General features: G+C 41.5%; 1 protein-coding gene across 2 annotated transcripts in view; it reads left to right on the top strand.

The window, feature by feature from the left end:
* The window catches only part of LOC125884972 (neural cell adhesion molecule 2-like), a 521,830-nt gene that overhangs the window by 435,079 nt on the left and 65,226 nt on the right, over window positions 1–21,525 (top strand). For both annotated transcript variants that reach the window (XM_049570309.1, XM_049570308.1), the window contains exons 9-12: window positions 10,071–10,221; window positions 13,621–13,808; window positions 16,608–16,704; window positions 19,726–19,899. In XM_049570309.1, coding sequence (XP_049426266.1) covers window positions 10,071–10,221; window positions 13,621–13,808; window positions 16,608–16,704; window positions 19,726–19,899 — 610 coding nt within the window. The remainder of the gene's footprint in view (window positions 1–10,070; window positions 10,222–13,620; window positions 13,809–16,607; window positions 16,705–19,725; window positions 19,900–21,525) is intronic.

The following is a 21,525-nucleotide window of genomic DNA, read 5'->3' as shown; positions in this document are numbered from 1 at the left end:
GTGCTCCTTCCCAGCTGTCCTCATGTGTGCTGGTGTCAGACGGTGGTCGCTGCTGCTGCTCGCTGTATGTGCTTAGGCCCCCTCACACACACATTCTCATTGACTAACTAATTAGTGTTGCTTACTTATATTATTATTTATTATGAGTACAGTCCATGTGATGCTCGTTTTCTGTTTTTCGCCGTTTCATCACTACTACAAATACAACTGTAGCCAGTATCTCACTATCACTATCCTTATTCATATTTTAAGAAGCTATGAATTATATTCAGCCACAAAATAAACCTAGCTGCAAATCAGAGCAGAGGTACAGAGGGCTGTTGCATAGAGACGATACACCGTCTCATCAAATTGTAGAGATGTGAACTGGCAAGTTTTTAGAACATTGCAAACGCATTGCCGTATTGCCAGCAGTTGCTTGTTTCAACTCATCAAGATTCTTTGGTCTTACCTGGGCTTTAGTCTCAGGTCTTTGCACTCAAGTCCCAAGATTCTTGTCCCAAACAAGTCATAATGCACTCCTGCTTTTTGTGATTGGCTTTGATCGGTGGTGACGCATGGCTGAGAGTCACTCTTCAGGATGAAGAAATCAGCTCACCAGTCTGTAAACTCTTCTTCTTCCAGCTTATAGCTAGCTAACTGCCAGCCAGCCAGGTCGAGGTTTTCAAATGTAAACATCAATAAATATTGAGGAAAGATGGAGAACAAATGTGCACCAGCTGGACTAGCATCCTGCAAGCCACTGTACAGGCACTGGATATTTAACTCGACGACCTCCGTGCCACATCTATTTCAAACAGGATATCAGTGGCTGTAACAACAACACTGATCACAAACTGTGATCCAATCTGCATGTTCTGTTTTTTTTGTTTTTTTTTACCAAGAATCAAACCTGGACATTAAATAAAGACACCTGCGAATCACCTGTTCCTGGCACATCACCACACAGAAGGAACTGTGCATCTACTTGTGCTGAAAGGCTTGAGCTTGCGACAGCACGAGATGTAAACATTGATGGTATCCTCCAGGGCTGAGCTGTAACATGAGCTAGCTCTGTGGTGCTAGGTGAGCTAGCAGTAGATGCACGCTTCTTTCTGTGCAGCGATTCAGTTGGCGGGTGTAGTTTTGGAGAAAGAAAATCATTCCTACATGAACTCAGAGCTCACAACAAGGTCTGTGGATTGTCTTGAGTAACTTGGTCATAACTTCTAGAAAGAGATATTGCTATCATTTTTCATTTCATTTTTTGACACTGCTCCACTGTGCCACCAGTGTGCCACCAGAAAAAATATCCCTTGAAGGATGTTGTGTCTTGTCATGTCATTCATTGTACGCTACAAGAAGGATGCTACCAGTGATCCGCAAATCTGGGTGATGCCGTATTATGCGTTATGTTCAGTGTGTTTCCATTAGTACACCTGCAACATCTGCAACGTATGCCATTCTGCTTTTGTGTCCTAAGACTGCCTGAAAGCAGTGGGGATAAGGAGCTGGCCTCTGGTCTGCTTTTTACTCATCCTGGTGATCGGCACATCTGGGTGATGTTATTATATGTTGGATGTTTCCATTCACATCCCCTACAACTGTAGAGAAACACCGGCACACAGTCCTGTTCTTATGCATAACTCTGCTGTGCTGCTGTAGCTGACCGGCAGACCAGGAACCGGCAGGTGTGTCTACCAGCTCCGGTGTGTTAATTTGCACCCATTGAAGCAACTTAATCGCACCCGATTGTGTTTGTTTTGCTAACCTGTTTATTGTGTTTTTTTATCGTAGGCCTACAAATATTTGTCTATATCTTACAATTGTCAGACCATGGTCCCCTGCCTCAGATAAATAGCACTACAGGTAAGAGAAAAAATATGAAATTTTGATTTTGGAGTGAGCTGTTCCTTTCAGCCCAGGTCCCCATACTTTTGCTCAGACGGCTGTTGCAAAGATTGACTCACTGTTTGTGACTCAACAGATTTTTGAAGAACTTTTTAACCTTTCCCTCTGCTATTCAGACATCAAGCTTGCAGGTGTATTTGTGTTGATTGGAGCTCTTATCAAAAGGCATTTGGCAATTATACCTTGAAAAAAGCCGACTCCCACACCCTTTCAGATTATTGTTTTGTTCTCTATTTGACACCTGGTCACAAAAGCTGCACACTGCACTGCAAAATCCAAGGGAAAATAGATAATAGTAATGTTTAGCCCAGGATTTGCCGCTGCCGCCCTGTGTTGGCCTCCATTTCCTTGAACCAGAAAGCCATTATTAAATGTCATTTTGTTGTTGTCATGAGGATGAGGTGATACGGTAATCATTGTGGTGCAAATATGAACACCCTGTGTTCAGCCTCAACGCCAAACTGAATAAGCAATGCTCTCCAGAATTAGACTACAGTGTGTTTCCAGCCTGGCTGACATTTACAGCTGACATTTTTAATATCTGAAAATTCTCCAGCATTTGGAGTGAAGTAACACAGTCTCCAGAATCCCATTTGAAAGATTGTATTCAAGATGCCGCTTCACATGTTCACTGCAACCACAGCTATTCTCCTTTTTGAGATCTTATGGATCAGATAGGGACTGGATTTCATATCATTTCATATTTCCGTCCTCCTTTTGCTCACCTGCTTGTCCTTTCATCTCCTCTATTCCCTCAACTTCCACATTTCTTTGCCCTTTATCTCCTTACCTACTGCTCACATGTATACAGTATGTGTGAGTACACACACAGTTGCAGGAACATGCATGTGCCTGTGTGCGTCCAAGGGTGTGCATGTGACTCGCCACTGGCTGCTTGCCTTGTCGATGGACTGAGCTGCATATCAAACAGGCTGTGCTTTAGGGGCTGAGTTGGTCTCGAGACAGACCCTGTCAGTTGGCAGGGAAGGGGTGTTAGGGAGGGGGGGTAGCGAGTAATTTCCTGACTCAGAAGCTCCCTCCTGGAAGATTTCCTCTCCTTCTCCTCCTCCCTCATCCCCTCCATTCTCTAGCATTCCTATTCAAAGCACACTCTCCCGATCCCATTGACCTCAGCTGGCGAGGCAAACAAGCAAGTGTGCAGTGGCAGCACAAAGACACCAGAACAGAGCCTTTAAAAGCTGCTCCACCCCATTGGTTGATAGTATTGCAGTGATAAGAGCAAAGATAAGCTATTCTAAACAGGACAATGCCGGAGCAGTCCAAGAGCGACAACGTAAAGAGAGTGTGATTCAAAAGAGGGGGCCTCAAGGCCGGGGCTTATGAGGCTTACACGCATAATGAGTATTAGCAGAGGCAGGGAGGCATTAGAAGGGGCTGGATGTGCATTGATTTACAGGAGAAATCCATGGCGAAGGTGTGCAGAATGTGCACACAAATCAACAGATACCACACACTTACTTATAAATATGCAAATATACACAAGTAGACACCGGCACAAAGAAACATACATGCAGACACAGTGATGTAGAGGTCAAAAAGTAGAAGAAGGGCAACTACTTGGCTGTAGCCTACGTGTTATCTCTCTATATATATAACAGACATTTCAGTTCTTGGCAGGGAGCAGGGACTTCTTTGTTTGTTGCCTGGTAACCTCATGGTGACAACAAGAATCAACAAAGAAGATGTAAAGTGTTAGTAAGTGAGCTTTACAGTTGCTGGCAGGCAAATTTTGTTACCTCTGATTGGAACCAGGCTAGCTGTTTCCCACTGTTTCCAGTCTTTATGCTAAGCTAAGCTAAGTGTCTGCTGCAATATTTTCAGCATACAACAGGCTGTTCTCATTCAGTGTATGTATGTTTTCCCATGAAAAGTAAAAGTAAGAAAAGGAAAGTATCCTGCGTAATAATTAGCTAGTAATTTGTGCATAACCCACGTATACTATATACACGTTACTGCTGCGTTGATGGGAGTAACAAAAAGGTCTTGACTGGTCCACTTAGGAGGCAGGTTGGGGTGATGTACCATTTTATGGTACACCTGAACCATATTTATTTTCCTAAACTTAACTACTGTTACTCTAATTGCCTAAGCCGAATATTTGTAACTTTACATTAATTATGTAACTTAACGGTAAGGATGTAACGTTGTTCGAAGGGCCCTAATTCATGGGATATCATATGAACTGCTGTATAAGTATACATTATGTACAGGCATGAGAGTGGCATTGATCTTCTCATGTAACCCTTGGGGAAAAAAGCGTCTAAGTGTATTTCCCAAAATGTTAAACTATTCCTTTAAAGGGACAGTTCACCCAAAACCAAAACTAATATTTTTCCTCTTTGATCCTGCTATTGAATGTTATAATGTAATTTGAGCTGACTTTACCTTTAAATTTTGGTTAGAGTCTGATTAATTAAAAACGCTGCAGTAAAATCACATGAAATTTGATGTGGACAAAGTCAGCATAATCGTGGACAGGTATCCTTTCAAAATTTTATACAAATACATATATATATATATATATATATATATATATATATATGTTTCTATATTTTTTCTTTTTTTTTTTAAATGAAATGTCTAATGTAAGAACATTATGAATATGCTTTATTGTAATACAAGGTGACTTTACCTTTATATTCCTCGAGAAATGTACAATAAAGCCATATGAACTTTTGTATGGTCATAGTAAGGATTACCGTTTCAGCAAACCCATGAAGTAAAGTTTTTATAACAGGTCAAGGATGATTATTTAATCATATTTTAGCTTCCTCTTTGAAAGTAGAATAACTTGACATTCATTCATTCATTCATCTTCTAACCGCTTCATCCTCTTGAGGGTCACGGGGGGGCTGGAGCCTATCCCAGCTGACATCGGGCGACCATTCACGCTCACATTCACACCTACGGACAATTTAGATCTGCATGTCTTTGGACTGTGGGAGGAAGCCGGAGTGCCCGGAGAGAACCCACGCTGACACGGGGAGAACATGCAGACTCCGCACAGAAGGGCTCCCACGCCCGGGATCGAATCGGCAACCCTCTTGCTGTGAGGCGACAGTGCTAACCACCACACCACCGTGCCGCCCAATAACTTGACATTTTTGGATAATTGTATTTCATATACTGCACAATATATTCAAATTTTAATTGGTATATCAAATATGTGAATTTATTGCTGAAATATTGATCCTTCTTCATGCTTTTTGGCCACTCCAAACACCCATCCAATAAGTATATTTTTATATAATACTGAAGAGAAGGCAGACATCTTGAACACTCTGCAACTCAAAACAATCTACATTGATAAATAGCACAACAGGTAACAGGAAAAATACGTATCTCAATCAGGACCACTTTAGTCAAAGAAAACTTTATTTCCATTTGCAGTATTATATTTAATGGTATGGCTCTGTTCTAGGGCCTCTCTGCCCTTCCATGCACCAACGTGAAAAGCCTCAGGTGGAGAGAGCAAACCTCTCTGCCTTTCCACGTGCAAATGAGCAAAGCCAAAGTCAGAGAGAGCAGCAGCAAAGACCTCGGGAACAGAACAGAGCAGCTTCAATGACAAACAGAAATGACATTAATAAGTTAGACACAGCATGAAAAGGAGGAGCTGGGGTGGAGGCGGGCTGCAAAGCCATTTGGAGAGGAAGCCGCAATAGTAGGCAGGCCAGAGCTGTTTAAATTTGGCGCCCTGAAGGATTGGTTTGGTTGCATAGAATGGAATCGTGATCTATCAGCTGACTCCCTTCCATCAAGCAGCTGCTCCATCAGTTGATTGGGCTGTTTGAGATCAGCTGATGTAGCTGGGATGTGACATTGTGTCCTGCCTTAACTAATGCTAAGCTCATTTAATGATAGTCTAAAATTACTTTCACTGGGGGAGGAGGGATTAGACACACTGGATAAATCATTCAAACAATGCCATCTTCATCTTTTATCTTGAAGTACTTATTTTTTATTTTATTCTTTTATAATTTTTTCCTATTCATGGAGGACCCTTTCTAAAAAAAAAAACAAAAAAACAAAAAACAACAAAACACCCTGTATCCATGTTATTTCAGTAAACCAGATGATAAACATTATGAACACGGACTACTGAAGCTTTTGTTTGCTTCATTGTTTCTTCTTCAGTATAAATGTGTAATGAAGAAGTTGCTTTGACATTCTCTTTCCACAGACGAGGCACCGCCATGAATAGGAAACACAGTTTTAGTTGAGTTCTTCTTATTATTCATAGAGTCTGAGAGTGCCGTGGGGTATTTTCAATGTAAGTACTCACCAAACGGCACATGGCATACATTAGGGTTGCAATCTTTCCTGGGCTCTTGAAGCCTCTGTGAACCAAAAAAAAAAAAAAATGGATATCAGTGCTAGCAGCAACATATCATGATTACACTATCACTGCTAAGTAACGCTGCAATGGACTGGCTTGTATAATCTAAGAAGCAGATCTTTTTATGAGGAGACCACTGACATGGACATGTTTTATAAGCACCATCAGGAAATGACATGAGGGGCAGACACACGCTGCGCAGAAGCTTTGTGGCGTTAAAACAATATACAATTGTTTATCGTGACTTTTGATGACTAAAACATCTATCTGATTTGCTTTCCCCACATTGTTGCCTTCTAATTAGTCAATTAAGTCAACTTGGATAAACAGATTTAATAGAGTAAAAATAGAAGAGAAGTTATTTAGCTCAAGGCCTGCGAGTTAATGTAGGATTACACTCAAATTAGTATTGTGAGTTTGCTCCTAATAAAGGAATTAGAACTAAAAACGAAACAAAAGACAGTTGAAGCTGAGAGTCAAATTAGGCTCCCAGTAAGCCCATTAAGTACAGGGATACCCCACAATGCTTTTGGTTTTTTTGTTGCTACAGCTGTATTTAGAGAGATTTTTGTTTTTGCAGCATCTGACAGTGTATGCAACAAAGTGCCGCAGGAAGTCTATAACTTCAGTTCCTGATAAGCTTTATCAGAGTAAAGCTGTATTCATGTCATGCAAGAGGTCATGTAATTACCAGTTTCTGACCATATGCTTCAACAGCAAAGTTGATATTATGACAAGGAAACTGATGGTGTTTAAAGGACAATTCAGCCCCAAATCAAAAATTGAGCATAGTGTTAGTTCAGGCAGGACACAATGTCAAGCTCAGCTCACATCCCAGCTACATCAGCTGATCTCAAACAGCCCAATCAACTGATGGAGCAGCTGATTGATGGAAGGGAGTCAGCCAGCTGATAGATAATATGATTCCTCTCTGCTGCTTTCCCTACCTTAGGCTTTCTGTGTAGGCGCATGGAAGGGCAGGGAGGTTTGCTCTCTCCGCCTCAGGCTTTCCATGTGGGCACGCAGAAGGTCAGAGAGTTGTGCTCTTTCTCTGCCTCAAGGCTTTCTGCGTAGGCCAGAGGAAAGGCAAACGTGGTCCCAAAACAGAGCCATACTACCAAATATAATACTGCAAATGGAAATAAAGTTTTCTTTGGCGAAAGTGGTCCTGACTGAACTGTCTTTAAAATTCTTGTGAAGCACTCATTTTTTAAGCTAGTATGAATCAAGTGGTATCTTGAGAAACTAGACAACCTTCGGTATCCATTGGTACCAACCATGTCAGCATAGCTTTTTTGGAAAGGGGGCAAAATAACATTCACAGTTTAGGCTAAATTATGGCGTGGGACCAACTGGCATGGTGTGTTTTTTAAAGAGGTCCCTTGACCTCTCACCTCAAGATATCTGACTGAAAATTGGTTCTGAGTACCCACAAGTCTCCCCTAAACTAGAGAAGGCTTCTTCCCAGTTGTGGTTTTGTTCCTTACAATCACTGTACTCAAATAAAAGCTCTATATTTGTTTGTTTTTTAAGGAATAGGACAACCAGCCCATTTGAAGAACAATCAATTGCCTAACATGTATAGACACTTAACAGAGGTGGGACCAAGTACTTTTTTCGAGACAAAAGTAAGTCTCAACGCTTTACACTTAAGTCCAGAGTCAAGTCCCAAGTGCTGAACTTTTTGTTTCGAGTCCTAAACTAGTCTCAATGTGCTCTTCACCTAATGTAATACCGTTTTTAACAACAGAGTAATAATTTTCAAAAATCATGAATGCTTTAAAAACTTACTATTTATTTTTTAATAAACTGTTTGCACAGTGAGGCAGTGGTTAGCACAGCAGGATAGTTCCTTGTTCAAACCCAGGGTGGGGGAGTCCTTCTGTGTGGAGTTTGCATGTTCTCCCGGTGTCTCTATATGTTAGCCCTGCCATAGTCTGGCGACCTGTCCAGGGTATACCCCGCCTCTTGCCCAATGTCAGCCGCGACCCCTAACAGGATATGTGGTGACTGAAAATGAATGAATGAAGGAATTAATTAATTAATGTTAAAACAATTTTGTTGGAGTTAATATGTCTGTCTGTATTTTGTACCTTTTCTGTGCATTTTTTTACACTGCAGTTTCGTTTTTGTATCTCTGGTGTCATTTTTTCCAACTGACGCCCCTGCAGCTTCACTGGATACTATCACATTGGTTCAGATAAAGTGAATCCGGGGAAGTAAGTGTCAACTTGCAGGGAATGAACTGTGATAACGTTAGTTGATTTAGGAAATAAATTGACTTGTGGCACACTTTTAAAAGATTTTTAATCTTTGGGTTTGGGGGGAGGTACCAAGTGTTTTCAAGTGAAAAGGCTCAAATCCAAGTGAAGTCACGAGTCATTGGTGTTAAAGTCTAAGTTGATTATTAAGTTGTTGTTTTTTTGTTTTCTTTTCTCAAGACGAGTTGAAAGCCATTGACTTGGTGACTCGAGTCCACACTTCTCGAGTCCAAAATGTATTGAAATAGGATTGTTGTGGAACTTAAAATGTTTATGTTACCTTAATTAGTCTATGTACATTTGATAATTAGTAATATTTACTGTGAAATAAGAAACAAAAGTATATCAGCAATTTCTGAACTCTTCATAGGCCTATTTGCATAATTTTCAACTAACCGATAACATAATCGAAACCCTGAAATTCAGTTATGGCTTTAGGTTATGTGTGCCACCCCAAGATTTTCACTGGCCCAATCTGGCCACCCGTATGAAAAATTTATGGGGGCGTCACTGTATCCTTTCAATCATTCATTCATTTTCTGTAACCGCTTATCCTGTTAGGGGTCACAGGGGGCTGGAGCCTGTCCCAGCTGATATTGGGCTAGAGGCGGGGCCAGACTATCAGAGGGCTGACACAGGTGACAGACAACCATTCACTCTTACATTCACACCTCCAGCCAGTTTAGAGTCACCATGTAACCTAACTTGTATGCCTTTGGACTGTGGACTCCAATTAAAACAAAAGCCTTTCTGCAGATCTTAAACGCATCACAGGCAGGACCTCTGAGAAGTAGTTTCTTCGGGGTAACTAAAGGTTATCTGTTAGGTAACAGTCTGAAGGCTACAGCCACGTAGAGTCTGCAACAAAGATGCTCCTGGGGTGTTTCTTCTCATTACGAGTGAATGTCGATTACTGGAATGATAGCCTCGTCTGCTGTAATTGACCCGTTGCTTCAAATTGATACCATCTGTCTTCATACAGATGTAATGACCTTGTAATAAATCAACAGTTTATTGCATTAACCCCGACTCCGTGTGACAAGTGACGGTTGCCTGTAAGGGGGGTCAGGATGGATCAAGGGGGGCTGACACTCAGTTGCTCCAAGTTAGATGAAGAACTTTCTGTAAATTACTTGGGGACTGCGGTGGCAGGATGTTTGCTATGTGTTCCTGTTTTCATATCTCAGTCCAGCTTTACACAATAGCAAGTACGGATGTGGCAAATTCTTTAAATATAATGTCAAATAAATTGCCTTTTTAAACTTAACAACTATAATCTTTCCCTCCTGTTTCAGCAGCGCAGGTCTATCTGATTAGCTGCTCTGTCAGGCTACAAATGTTGTGTTTGGGTTGATTTTGATCAGACGTTTACACACCAAACCACTTATTAAGGGCATTAAGTGTGTGGAAATTATAGGGATGTAAATGCCAATCCTTTATCACCCAAGACGCTCCACAAATAAACCTTGCAGCTACAGTTTCTGACCTTTTCTTTTTTGGTATCTTAACAGAAGAGAATAACAACAATTTGTATATGTTTGTTGGTTTTGTTTTTCCAGAGTCAAGATGGACGCTTTGAAGTCCGTGGTCGTCACGGCAAGTCGGTGCTGACCATCAGCGGTGTAAGGCTTGCAGACTTGGGTCGATTTGACTGCGAAGCGCTGAGCAGGATCGGAGGTCATCAGAAGAGCATGTTCCTGGACATTGAGTGTGAGTATGTTTATTGTCTGGTCATCAGGTGTTTAAGGACAGAGGTCTAATAAGGGAAGTTAAGGGGAAACACCTCTGAAACTATACTACAGGTGTGCACAAGACTACACATTTAACAAAGCTGACTTTCCTGATTCAAACAAAATCAATAATAGATTATTTTTTCTACAGGGCAATAAAGTGTAAGTTTGGTATTTTTCAACCTGTGGCCTGTACTACGAAGCAGGATTTGGAGTTAGTGAGGTAAATTAAGGGGTAACTCAGGGTTTTCAGTACAGCTGTTGGATCATAATCTGTCAACAGCCTGACCTCCGACCAATCAGATCACTAAAGAAAAAAGTATCCATGGACAAACCTGTCTGTTAATTGGCTCCTGTTATTATATATGCAACATTTCGATCAAAAGACCTCATCAGTCATTAACTAAGCAACTTTTTCACCCATTACTTCAGTAGCAGAAACAGTCTGGCATCATGGTAATGTGTTTTATGTGACACTATTCAGAGTAGTTTCATCATCATCTAACTTAATAGCAAAAAATATCTATACTGTCACACATAGCCTTGTGATACCTACATGTGTTGTAAGTCTTGGCCAATGGTGAACTTTAGTGTTTTCAATGTTTCTGTATTTTCCATTATAAGATTACAGAGTATCATTTACAACATTTCACTGTCTCATAGTCACAGACACTTCCAGTACCGTTTCATCTCATATCATATGTAGCAGCCTACTTCATTCACGGTTAGTCATTTAGACACAAACCCATAGGAAAATAGATTCCAGATTGAAAAAATATTATACTTACCCTTAAATGATTTCTATTTACTTCAAAGGTGTAATGAACAAATCAAGTAATTGGAGTATAACTAGTCCATACCCATTGAGTGCACAGTTGCCCACGTACAGTTTGACATGGTGTGAGTTTGGTGTACAGGTCATAGGAAATTGCAGATTAAATATTCACCTGAACCCATTAAGAAGAGCAATGTATTCCATGAAGTACGTAACAGAAATCGATATGGGAGTTAGGTCTAGATAAGAAATGAGCTCTCTAGCGCCCCCATTTTGTTTGATTGGGTCAATAATGGAGGGGTCCCCTCAGATTATGTGTGGTCATATGCCTACAAAGTTGCGTGGTGATGGGTGAAACCCTTGAGATGTTATACACCTTTATGTGATGAGCCACGCCCTCCGCAATATTCATTGCCTTAAGTTTTCCAACTTTTGCCAAGAGGGAACTTTAGATATTGGTCCCTAGATTATGTTCACCCAGTTTCATGCAGATCGGTCAAACTTCCTAGGAAGAGATCGATTTTAAGTGTTTTTCAAAAAATTCAAAATGGCGGAAAATCTATATAAGCGGAAGTTATGGGTTCTTGAGGCAAATGTGTTCCTCATGAGGAGAGGCATCTCTGTGCAAAGTTTCAGGTCTCTACAACATATAGGGCATGAGATATGCCCATTCAAAGTTTGCAATTTCAATTGGCTGCTATAGCGCCCCCCTTTGGCCAATTGATGTAATATTGCTTCATTGGCATCCTCCCATGACCCTCTACCGCCAAATTTCACATGGATTGACCAAGTCAGTGAGGAGAAAAACGTGGAACAGACACACAGATACACAGTTTTAGTCATTATATAGTAAGAAGATACATAGTAAGATATGTCTGTGTTTTAAATTTACTGAATTAAGAGACTGATTTTTCTTTGAGGTTACTCACTGTATTCAAGATGTTCTGCTAAATGCAACACTACAACACTGATGTCAGCACAAGAAACAACATTCTGAAGTTAAGTGAGCAGATGTAAGTGCTTATTTTTCTCGAGAGTTGCAAATGTAAAACAACTAAATGTGTAACATTGTCCGTGGGCAAATAAGATAACAGTGTTGCTTAAGGGGCCTTGGTGACCTGATATAACCCCACTAACTCCCACACTCTCTGCGTTTCCATTAGCACTTTCAGATCCTTAATGTGAAAATAAAACACACGTTTAAGCAGTCAAATCGGCAACCTAGCGAGAAACACGTGCACCCCTACAGCCTTGTACTGAGTTCAAAAGTTCGACCGCACTTAGTTCTAATAATTCTTTTCACACTGTGGCTGTTTTTCTTTCTGAAGATCATTATATTATTGTAAACAACTCACCCGCTCAAAACCACACACACACGCACACACAGTCTTCAGAAGGGTTAATTAGGGAGAGGATATCATGCGTCGCCTTTACCCCTGCCGACAGCTCCCCTACTTCCCGATGAGCGCGCCCATTCCTCAGTGCTAGTTGTTTGGGGTTATTTGGGGCGGGCTATCCCCTGCCTAATGAGCTCTGAAGCAAAGATCTCCATTTTGGCCTCGGAATTATTAGGTTCATTATGAGAGCGGTTCTGTTGCCTGAACCAATGGAAATTGCTTCTTTTTTTTTCCACCTTGGCGCTCGGAGGAACAACAAAGAGAGAGGGCAGACAAACAAATGTAGTCAGAGAGACAGGGAGGGTAAAAAATTGAATACTGCATCTTTGTTGTCATGTGGAAACCAATTTTCTCCTCCTCTGGCTGAGGTGACTTTTGGGTTCATGGATTTTGCATTGAAAAGTCGACATTTTGGAAAAAGTTTAATGGCGCCCCCATGTAGAAAAAAAAACCCCTCACATGCATGCACACTCCAACCATGAAGCAAAGTCGCTGTCATTACACTGTAAACTTGTTTTGCCAGAGCCACAGCTGACAACTTGCTCTCAGACTCCAGTCCCGCTCTGCAGAGAAGACACAGGCTGTGAGTCGGAGTGTGGCGGGGCTGAGGCAGCCGCTGCCACCGAACTAATGAACTCATTTACTAAGTCACTGCAGGCTGCAGGGGGATAACGCGTCCTCGGCTGTGACAGAGAGCCAGGCATCAATCTCTTTAATGGAATCCTGCAAGCGAGCATAAAACAACCATAATGCCTCTCCGACTGAGCTGGGCTGACTGGGCCGAAAGAAATGCGCACAACAGCTTGCCGCCACGATCCTCTATTACTGCCCTTCTTATTTGCTGGGGCAAATGAGCTTCTCTTCGCATCCTTTATTTTTGTTCTTGCGGAGATGATCGCAACAGAGATCCACTTCCCCTGAACATAGTGGCTTCAATTAAGTTTTTCTTTTTAACATTGCAGAGGGCGTTTGGGGAGCATTAATGAAATTCTTCTTTCTACGAGGAATTTGTGGGTTAAGCCTCAGCAAGTCATTTTATGTCTTTGATCATGAAGTACAGCTTCACCTTTGATTTGAGTGTTTAATTGGCTGCCACAAATTCCAAACACACCATCAAATATTCTTTTAGCAATTTATGTCTTGTTTTAGCTGATTTACCATATAAACCATGCATCTTTGAGAGATAATATCTTTATGTTTCTGACAGATATACCGAAGTTCCTGACCAACCACACCATCTATTACTCTTGGGAAGGGAACCCGGTGAACATAAGCTGTGACGTGATGTCCAACCCTCCTGCCACCATGCTGTGGAGGAGAGAACGCTTCACCATCTCTGCAGAGGGAACTGCCAACACGCGGGTCCACAGTGTAGACGGCAAGTCTGTGCTGGAGGTGGGTACAAGTCACTTTGCTCGCAATTACAGACCATGAGAAAGTTCACACACTGTACACACACCATATGGAGCAACAGTCATTCCAAGTCTTGGGTTTTGCTGGCTCAAAATGAGGCGGAGGTGGTATTATCATGGTCATGTGCACAGCAAACACCTTTTTTACAACCAGCATATTTTAGTTTAGTTCTATAATTATATGTGTGAAGTGAATTTGGTGACACTACACTGTATAAGAAAGAATATTTTTGTAGTATCTCTTTTCAGTGGAGCACTTTGTAGACAGACAAAGGCAAAGTCAGCCAGCTGCACATAGAGAGCAACGTTATTGTCCAGTTCAAAAGACGATGAAAATTAGGTTGTAGCTCGTTGCTGAACTGACTCTGTGGTTGGAAAGAGGCCATGTTGGTGTTTTAACAACGTTTTGCTTATGAGTTATTGATCTGGGACGTTCAAATATGTGAATATCTTTCTAACTTTACCGAACTGCATAGAGTTGCGTTCACAAATGCTGAATAGAATATGTAAGTGCCAGCTGGCGAAATAAAACTATATATTAAAACATCCAAAAGCAGGGAAAAGGAGACTAATAATGAGATCACCAGCTATCTTTCACGTTTATAGGGCTTGTACCCACTTTGCTGTAGTCCAGCCAAAATCCAATGGCTCTGTTCTTCCTCTTTGGTAGTTTCGGTGCTACTTCTGTGCCTTTTTTGAGCCAGCTTTAAAAGAGCGCAGCAGCAGCATGCATCTGAGGTTGCTAAGTATCCTTACCAAGCACGGTATCATAGACTATTTACCTGAAATCTTGAGTACAGAGCTGACCTTCTTCCAGGTGCTGTTCATAAGTGTGTAGGCCTATCATCTGTGCGACATATGTGAAGCTCTCGGTAGCCCTGCAATAAAATGATCAACTTTTCCATATTTATCACAGACTGATATTTAGGGAAGAAGGGAAAGATATCTGTCAGCTGTGATTGGTTGTTCCTTGTCACATGACGTGGTGCGTGATGTGGCATGGCTCTGGCATCTGAGTGCGCCTGCTGTGCATCTACATTAACAAAAAAAAAAAAAAAAAGAAAGAATTTGCGGGCACAAAAAACACGGCATGTGTGCGGCCCCTAGCGTGCAGAGTTTACAATGTAGATGACCTGACATGACTTAAGGACTTAAGCCAGATGGCCTGACATACCCTGACCAAATTTGGTTACATGAGGAGAAGCAATTGTTCCCAGAACTGGTTATCGGAATAACAGGAAAAACCTTTTAATTTGTATCGGAAAGTTTGTAGGTGTGTCAACTGATATTGCTTGTTTTGACACTATAAATTGTCATGATGTACCAATTCTTAGGCTTTCTTGCAAGTAAACCCTTTATTGTCCAGTCCTGTGTTTTGAGTCTCTATTTTCCACAACATAATGCACTCAAATGATGTAGCATCAGTATGTTTGTGAACAAGTATTTTTGCCATCACAATTTAAAAATCGTACATTAGTGTTAACTTCCACATCAGCTGCAGCTGCATCTTGGTTGTTCCTGAAAATGCCTCAACGGCACTACATGACATCATGACATATGTTGCATTGAGTGCGAAGGCTCCAAAAGTTTTTAGTCATTGCATGAAGCTCGCACCATATTAGATTAACAGTTATGATTTGCCCTAAGTGGGCCAGGTTGGGTGGAAATATGTCTGAACCGGAGGGGGACCAGAGGCATCTGCCAGAGATAATAACACATGAGCCGGCAGATTCATCTGGTTCCCAGGCTAGTCTCTACCAAACTTTGTTAGAGAAGTATTTGCCTCTTTAGCTGCTAAATGCTCCACCATATTCACCTGCTAGTTGTTTATCTGCCATTTGGTACTGGGCAGGAAGCATATGGTGGGTTTATTAGAGCTGTTTTGATTAAAACTTTAAAACAACTTTATGAGAATGAACCAAATTAGTTAAGTTCAGTCAGGAAAACTTTATTTCCATTTGCAGTATTATATTTGGTGATATGGTTCTGTCCTGGGGCCTCTCTGCCTTTCCTCTGGCCTACGCAGAAAGCCTCTTCCACGCACCTACGTGGAAAGCCTTGAGGCAGAGAGAGAGCACACCTCTCTGCCCTTCCACGTGCAAATGAGGAAAGCCTAAGCACAGAGAGCAAACTTATCTGCCCTTCCATGCTCCTACAAGGAAAGCCTAAGGCAGGGAGAGCAACAGCAAAGACCCCATGGGAACAGAATAGAGCAGCATCATTGACAATCAGAAATGACATTGATAAGTCAGACACAAAATGAAAAGGAGGAGCTGGGGTGAAGTTGAAGTAGAAGCTGAACAGTAGGCAGGCCAGAGCTGTTTAAATAGAGCGCCCTGAAGGAGATTTGCCAATTGGTTGCATAGAAAGAAATCATGTGATCTATCAGCTGACTCCCTTCCATCAAGCAGCTGACCCATCAGTTGGTGGGGCTGTTCGATATCAGCTGATGTAGCTGGGATGTGAGCTGAGCTTGACGTTGTGTCCTGCCCGAACTAATGATATGCTCAATTTGTGGTCGTAAACTGAAACAATAAGCTTTAGGATGCTAAAATGTCAGAGTCAGATGATAATCCATGTGGGTGTGTCACGACAATCAACACCAGTCATTTAGCCGGTTGCTGTTATGAAAATTTTGATTAGTGCAGCATAAAGGTAATTTTTCACTTTGTTTAGCTTCACAAAGATGAAAGCCGATTTAAAATAATTTCAAAACTATTTGCATAGCAACAGACAGTATCAAGAGAAATCTGTAAAAATATATATTTCTCTCTGGTTCTAGGTGACTCCTATGTCTGACAGGGACTTTGGCCGCTACAACTGCACAGCCAGGAACAACATTGGAGTTCGATACCAGGAGTTCATCCTGGCCCAGGCAGGTGAGTGTGCAGGATTGCCACTACTGTGTGGCCCCTTTACCTGCTCTAATGAGATTGGTGACTTCATTTAAAGTCCCGAATGTGTGGAGTCAGGGATCCCACACCTTTCGAATCACTGCTCTCACAGTAACTCCAACTCTTCAACTGCTTTGTAACCCTCTACCTCTCTACTAATGGTAATAGCTTTATTTGCAATTCTCAGGATGATAAATTCCACTACAACTCCCAACCCCTATTCAGCCTCGCCTAATCTCAAATAGTGCTAGCTGATTTACCATACCCCTCGCTATTTACTGAAGTACCCCCTAATTTACGGTAGCCCAAGCTAATACACAATAGTGCAGTCCAATTATCTTTAGTGCAGATTGAATTGCTCTGGCTAAGGAGAAAAGTAGTGAGCAAAAAGCTGACCTAATATGTAGTCTTGCAGGAAACAATGTGTTTTGGAAGTTGTTCTGACACTTACAATTCTGCAGAAATACACACATACACACAGAGTAGGAAACACACACTCATGTAGTTGTAAAAGTTTGAGTCAGCAGTGGAGACTCAGAGGAGAGATGATCTCCAGTGGAAGGACTCGTCACTTCTTTGCACACTCTCTTCAAAGTTAAACCACTAGAAATTTCTTTACACAATTATCGCACTGATGCTTTCAAAGTGAACTGAAAAAAGGAGCACATGTGTTTGCAACTAAAACAAGTCCAAGGACGAATGAAAGGTGCAGCTGAGTGAAAAAGTTAAAAAAGTTAAAAAATATTTTAAAGGAACAGTGTGTAAGATTTAAGGGGATTTAGTGGCATTTAGTGGTGCCACTAAATCCCCTTTGCAACCAGCTGAAATTTCTCCAGGTTAGAATTCCTTCAGTGTTCATTGTTCAGGAGGTTTGTACCTTGGTCTTATACTTCATTCTACCCAACTTAGATCTGTTGTCCTTGTTCATGGACACTTTTTTGTGCCATCTAGTGGCAATTTGAGCACAATACACTGACCCATATGAAAAAAAAACCATTGCGGTGCAACATGGTGTTCTGCATAGACAGAGACTCACTCCCTATGTAGATATAAATGGCTCATTCTGAGGTAATGACAATATAGCAGTTCATGTTTTCAGGTGATTATACACTAAAGAAAGCATACTTATTTTATTATATTCCATTTCTGCCAATTCATCCCCCTAGCATGGGATTTAGACTTGTGTGTCAGCTCTATGCAGAGCCTACGTCGTAGCCTACGCATGTAACTCACAGCATTCACAGACAAACACTTGTCTTTTGCTGGACACATTTCTCAACAAATACAACATGCTAATGTTTTTAGCACAAGCCTATGGCATTTTACATTGTATAAATTAGCCTAGCAGCTAGTGGACTTTTCCTCTACTCACATGAAGCCAAGGGCAACAGCAACAACATTTAACAAAGCTAACATTACGAAATTCAGCTCCATTACAACTCACAAGGTTCACTGACAAAACAACTGTCTTACACTAAACACATTTTCCAAAGAAATACAACATGCTAACATTATTAGCACAAGCCTACGGCACCTTACATTGTGTAAGTTAGCCTAGCAAGTATGAGTGAATCATCATATGAAGCCAGGATAAATCACACAAAAGACTTAAAATGCTATTTCTGTGGAGGCTTTATTGTCTTCACAATTTATTGTTCCGTATCTGTGAAAGTAAATAAAAGCTTTGTTTCCACTGAGGGAAATGGTTTCAGCTTACAAAAATAGACAGGAGGTCTGCGTTGCCACAACGTGTGGTTACATATCTGGGGAGGTGCATGTCAGGATACGGTGTGGGGTACGGTGTAGGCTCTATGTTGATGCAGAGCCTATGCCGTAGGTACAGCGTCGCCGCGTCCTTGATCTTCGGTTTTCCAGCAGACCGTTCGAGCAAGTCCGGCTTCTCTGCTGCTAACGCTGCTGCCAGGATACAGCTGAGGAGAAGCCGGCTGCTAATGCTATGTACCGGGACACTGCTAATGCTGCTGCCTGGATACAGCTGAGGAGGAGCCGGCTGCTAATGCTATGTACCGGGACACTGCTAATGCTGCTGCCTGGATACAGCTGAGGAGAAGCCGGATGCTAATGCTATGTACTGGGACACTGCTAACGCTGCTGCCGGGATACAGCTGAGGAGGAGCCGGCTGCTAATGCTATGTACCGGGACACTGCTAATGCTGCTGCCCGGATACAGCTGAGGAGAAGCCGGCTGCTAATGCTATGTACCGGGACACTGCTAATGCTGCTTGCCGTGCTGCTGTAGCTCAGTCGTAACTGTAACTGATGCTGAGACTCTACTGACTGTGTGACTGGTAAACGACAGTGGGTGGCGCAACAGGCCAAAACACAAATTCAAAACACAAACAGATTTGCAGACTGTAAAAATGTTTTTTAAATGCGAATATTCTGGCTGTACTATTGTTGTCAGTGAGATCAGTATGTTATATTAACATTATTCCTTAGTCTCTGTGACATATTAGGAGGATTTTTTACGACTATTTACTTTAGATTTCTTATATATAACTCCTTTAATTATGGATCCCACAGCGTGCTGTAACTGTAACAAGCTCTTGTTATGTTGATGCTTTAAGGTTGGAAGTAGTTAGGACGAGGGGAAAGAAGTCATGGTTAGGGCTAGCCAATCATGGATATTCTCTGACATTTAAGTGGTGAATTTATGAGAAAAAACTCACAAATGTACTGCCAGAAAGTCAAGTGATAGAGTATAAACAGTAACACAATCCATGGAGGTAGTGTGATGTGATGGGTGCAGGGATTAAGCACCTTTACATGAGAGACTGGGGTTTGAGTCTCATGTGAGTCGATAGACCAACACTTTTACACCTTGGTGTAAATAGCCACATTGGCTATTTACATCTGGGTGTAAATAGCATTATTGGCTAGGGACAACTGGGTGCTAATTGCATCTGCCTTAGTATTATGTATGTATTTTGAAATATGTATACTGCAGCTTTGAAATAATTCAAATGCTGTCATGTCTCTTTACAGATGTACCATCAAACCCATACTCGGTGCGTCTCTCAGCCGTTTCCCAGCGCTTGGCGACTGTCACCTTCATGAAGCCTGACTCTCATGGCGGCGTCCCCATTAGCTACTACCTGGTCCAGTACAAGGAGGTCGGCTCACAGGACTGGAGGGACGTCAAGTCGCACAGCATCCAGAGTGAGTGGGCATTATATTCCTGTAATGACCTTAACAGTGAAAGAAAAAGGTTTTCACACCATTTTCCTTTACAGATAATTGCTTTATTATACGCTTGTAGTGTGAAACATACGGAATATCAGTGTGCTGTCGAGGTGGGCCTCATTATGCACAACACGTTCGTATTGTGAAGACAGCTAAAAGCCCTCTTAAACACATGTCTATTTCCATCTCCGTTTCCTGACTGAGGCAAAAATGAATGTGTCAGATCAATAAGGAAACCATCACATGCTCAGCTTGTTTCAAAGACAGACCATTTCCATTAGGTTTGTTAAAAGGGACCTATCATGCTCTTTTTCCGGGTTTTAGGTGGATTTTGTTTGTCTACTAGAACACATTTACATGCTTCAGTGTTCAAAAAACACTTTATTTTCCTCATACTGTCTGTGCTGGAACACCTGTGCTCACCCTTGCTGTGAGACGCTCCTTTTTAGCGGCACTTTCTACTGTGAAAGATCACCAATAAAAGCTTTCAAACCAAAATCTTCACAACAGGACATGTTCGAACAGGAATATGATCTGAAATCAGGGAGAAATTAACACTATCCCCACCATTGTGGAGATTTTCCATCATTTATGACAGAACACTTCCCCGCCATCAAAGAGATATTCCGGCAATCTGTGTTTTCGCTGTTATAAAATAGGGGGAGCTGTTACACATCTTGTGGAATTAAACAGCGCTGTTGTGTCCAAAAAGAAACAGAGAGGAAGATGCGCTGGAAACTGGAAGATCTTTTTTACAGAGGAAATGTAGCAACTTGTAAACTGCATGAAAATGCTGGCGTTGATGGAACAATTTTACAGTTGCTTAAGCCGTGGAGATGTTGCTGTACTCAGACCCCGACAATTCCTGTTTTGATCAACATTCTGAATCCAGTTTGGACGAAGAAGCAAACAAGTTTGGTGGGACAAAATGGGATCTCCATGACGGCGACAGTGACACACACGGACAAGACGACCACAATGGAATGGGAGACAACAGTGTTCAATCAATCAATCAATCAATTTTATTTATAAAGCCCAATATCAAAAAATCACAATTTGCCTCACAGGGCTTTACAGCATACGACATCCCTCTGTCCTTAAGACCCTCACAGCGGATAAGGAAAAACTCCCCAAAAAAAACCCTTTAACGGGGAAAAAAAAACGGTAGAAACCTCAGGAAGAGCAACTGAGGAGGGATCCCTCTTCCAGGACGGACAGACGTGCAATAGATGTCGTACAGAACACACAGTGTTGATACTGAACATGGCATTGTGTTATTCTGTGGGTCTTAATAGTATAGTGAATATGATCAAAAATGCTGGCGGTGACTGGCAACTTAAAAATAACACTCAGGGGCGGGGAAAATTTTAATAACATAGGGAACCAAGAATACATGTTTTCCTGATGTTAGCATGTAGCTACATGTAGCAGTGTACTTGCAGCCCTATAATGACAATGAAGGAGTATAATAGCACTTTCCAACACTATATTTGTTTATCTTTCTGTCAACATGAACTAATAAAACAAACTAATAAAAAAAGTTACATTGATTGATTGGTTGATTGATTGATTGGTTTATTTAAGTGCCATGCACATAATTAT

This window comes from Epinephelus fuscoguttatus, linkage group LG24 (genome assembly GCF_011397635.1).
Source record: "Epinephelus fuscoguttatus linkage group LG24, E.fuscoguttatus.final_Chr_v1".
NCBI lineage: Eukaryota > Metazoa > Chordata > Actinopteri > Perciformes > Serranidae > Epinephelus > Epinephelus fuscoguttatus.
This window is presented reverse-complemented; position numbering and strand designations above follow the sequence as displayed.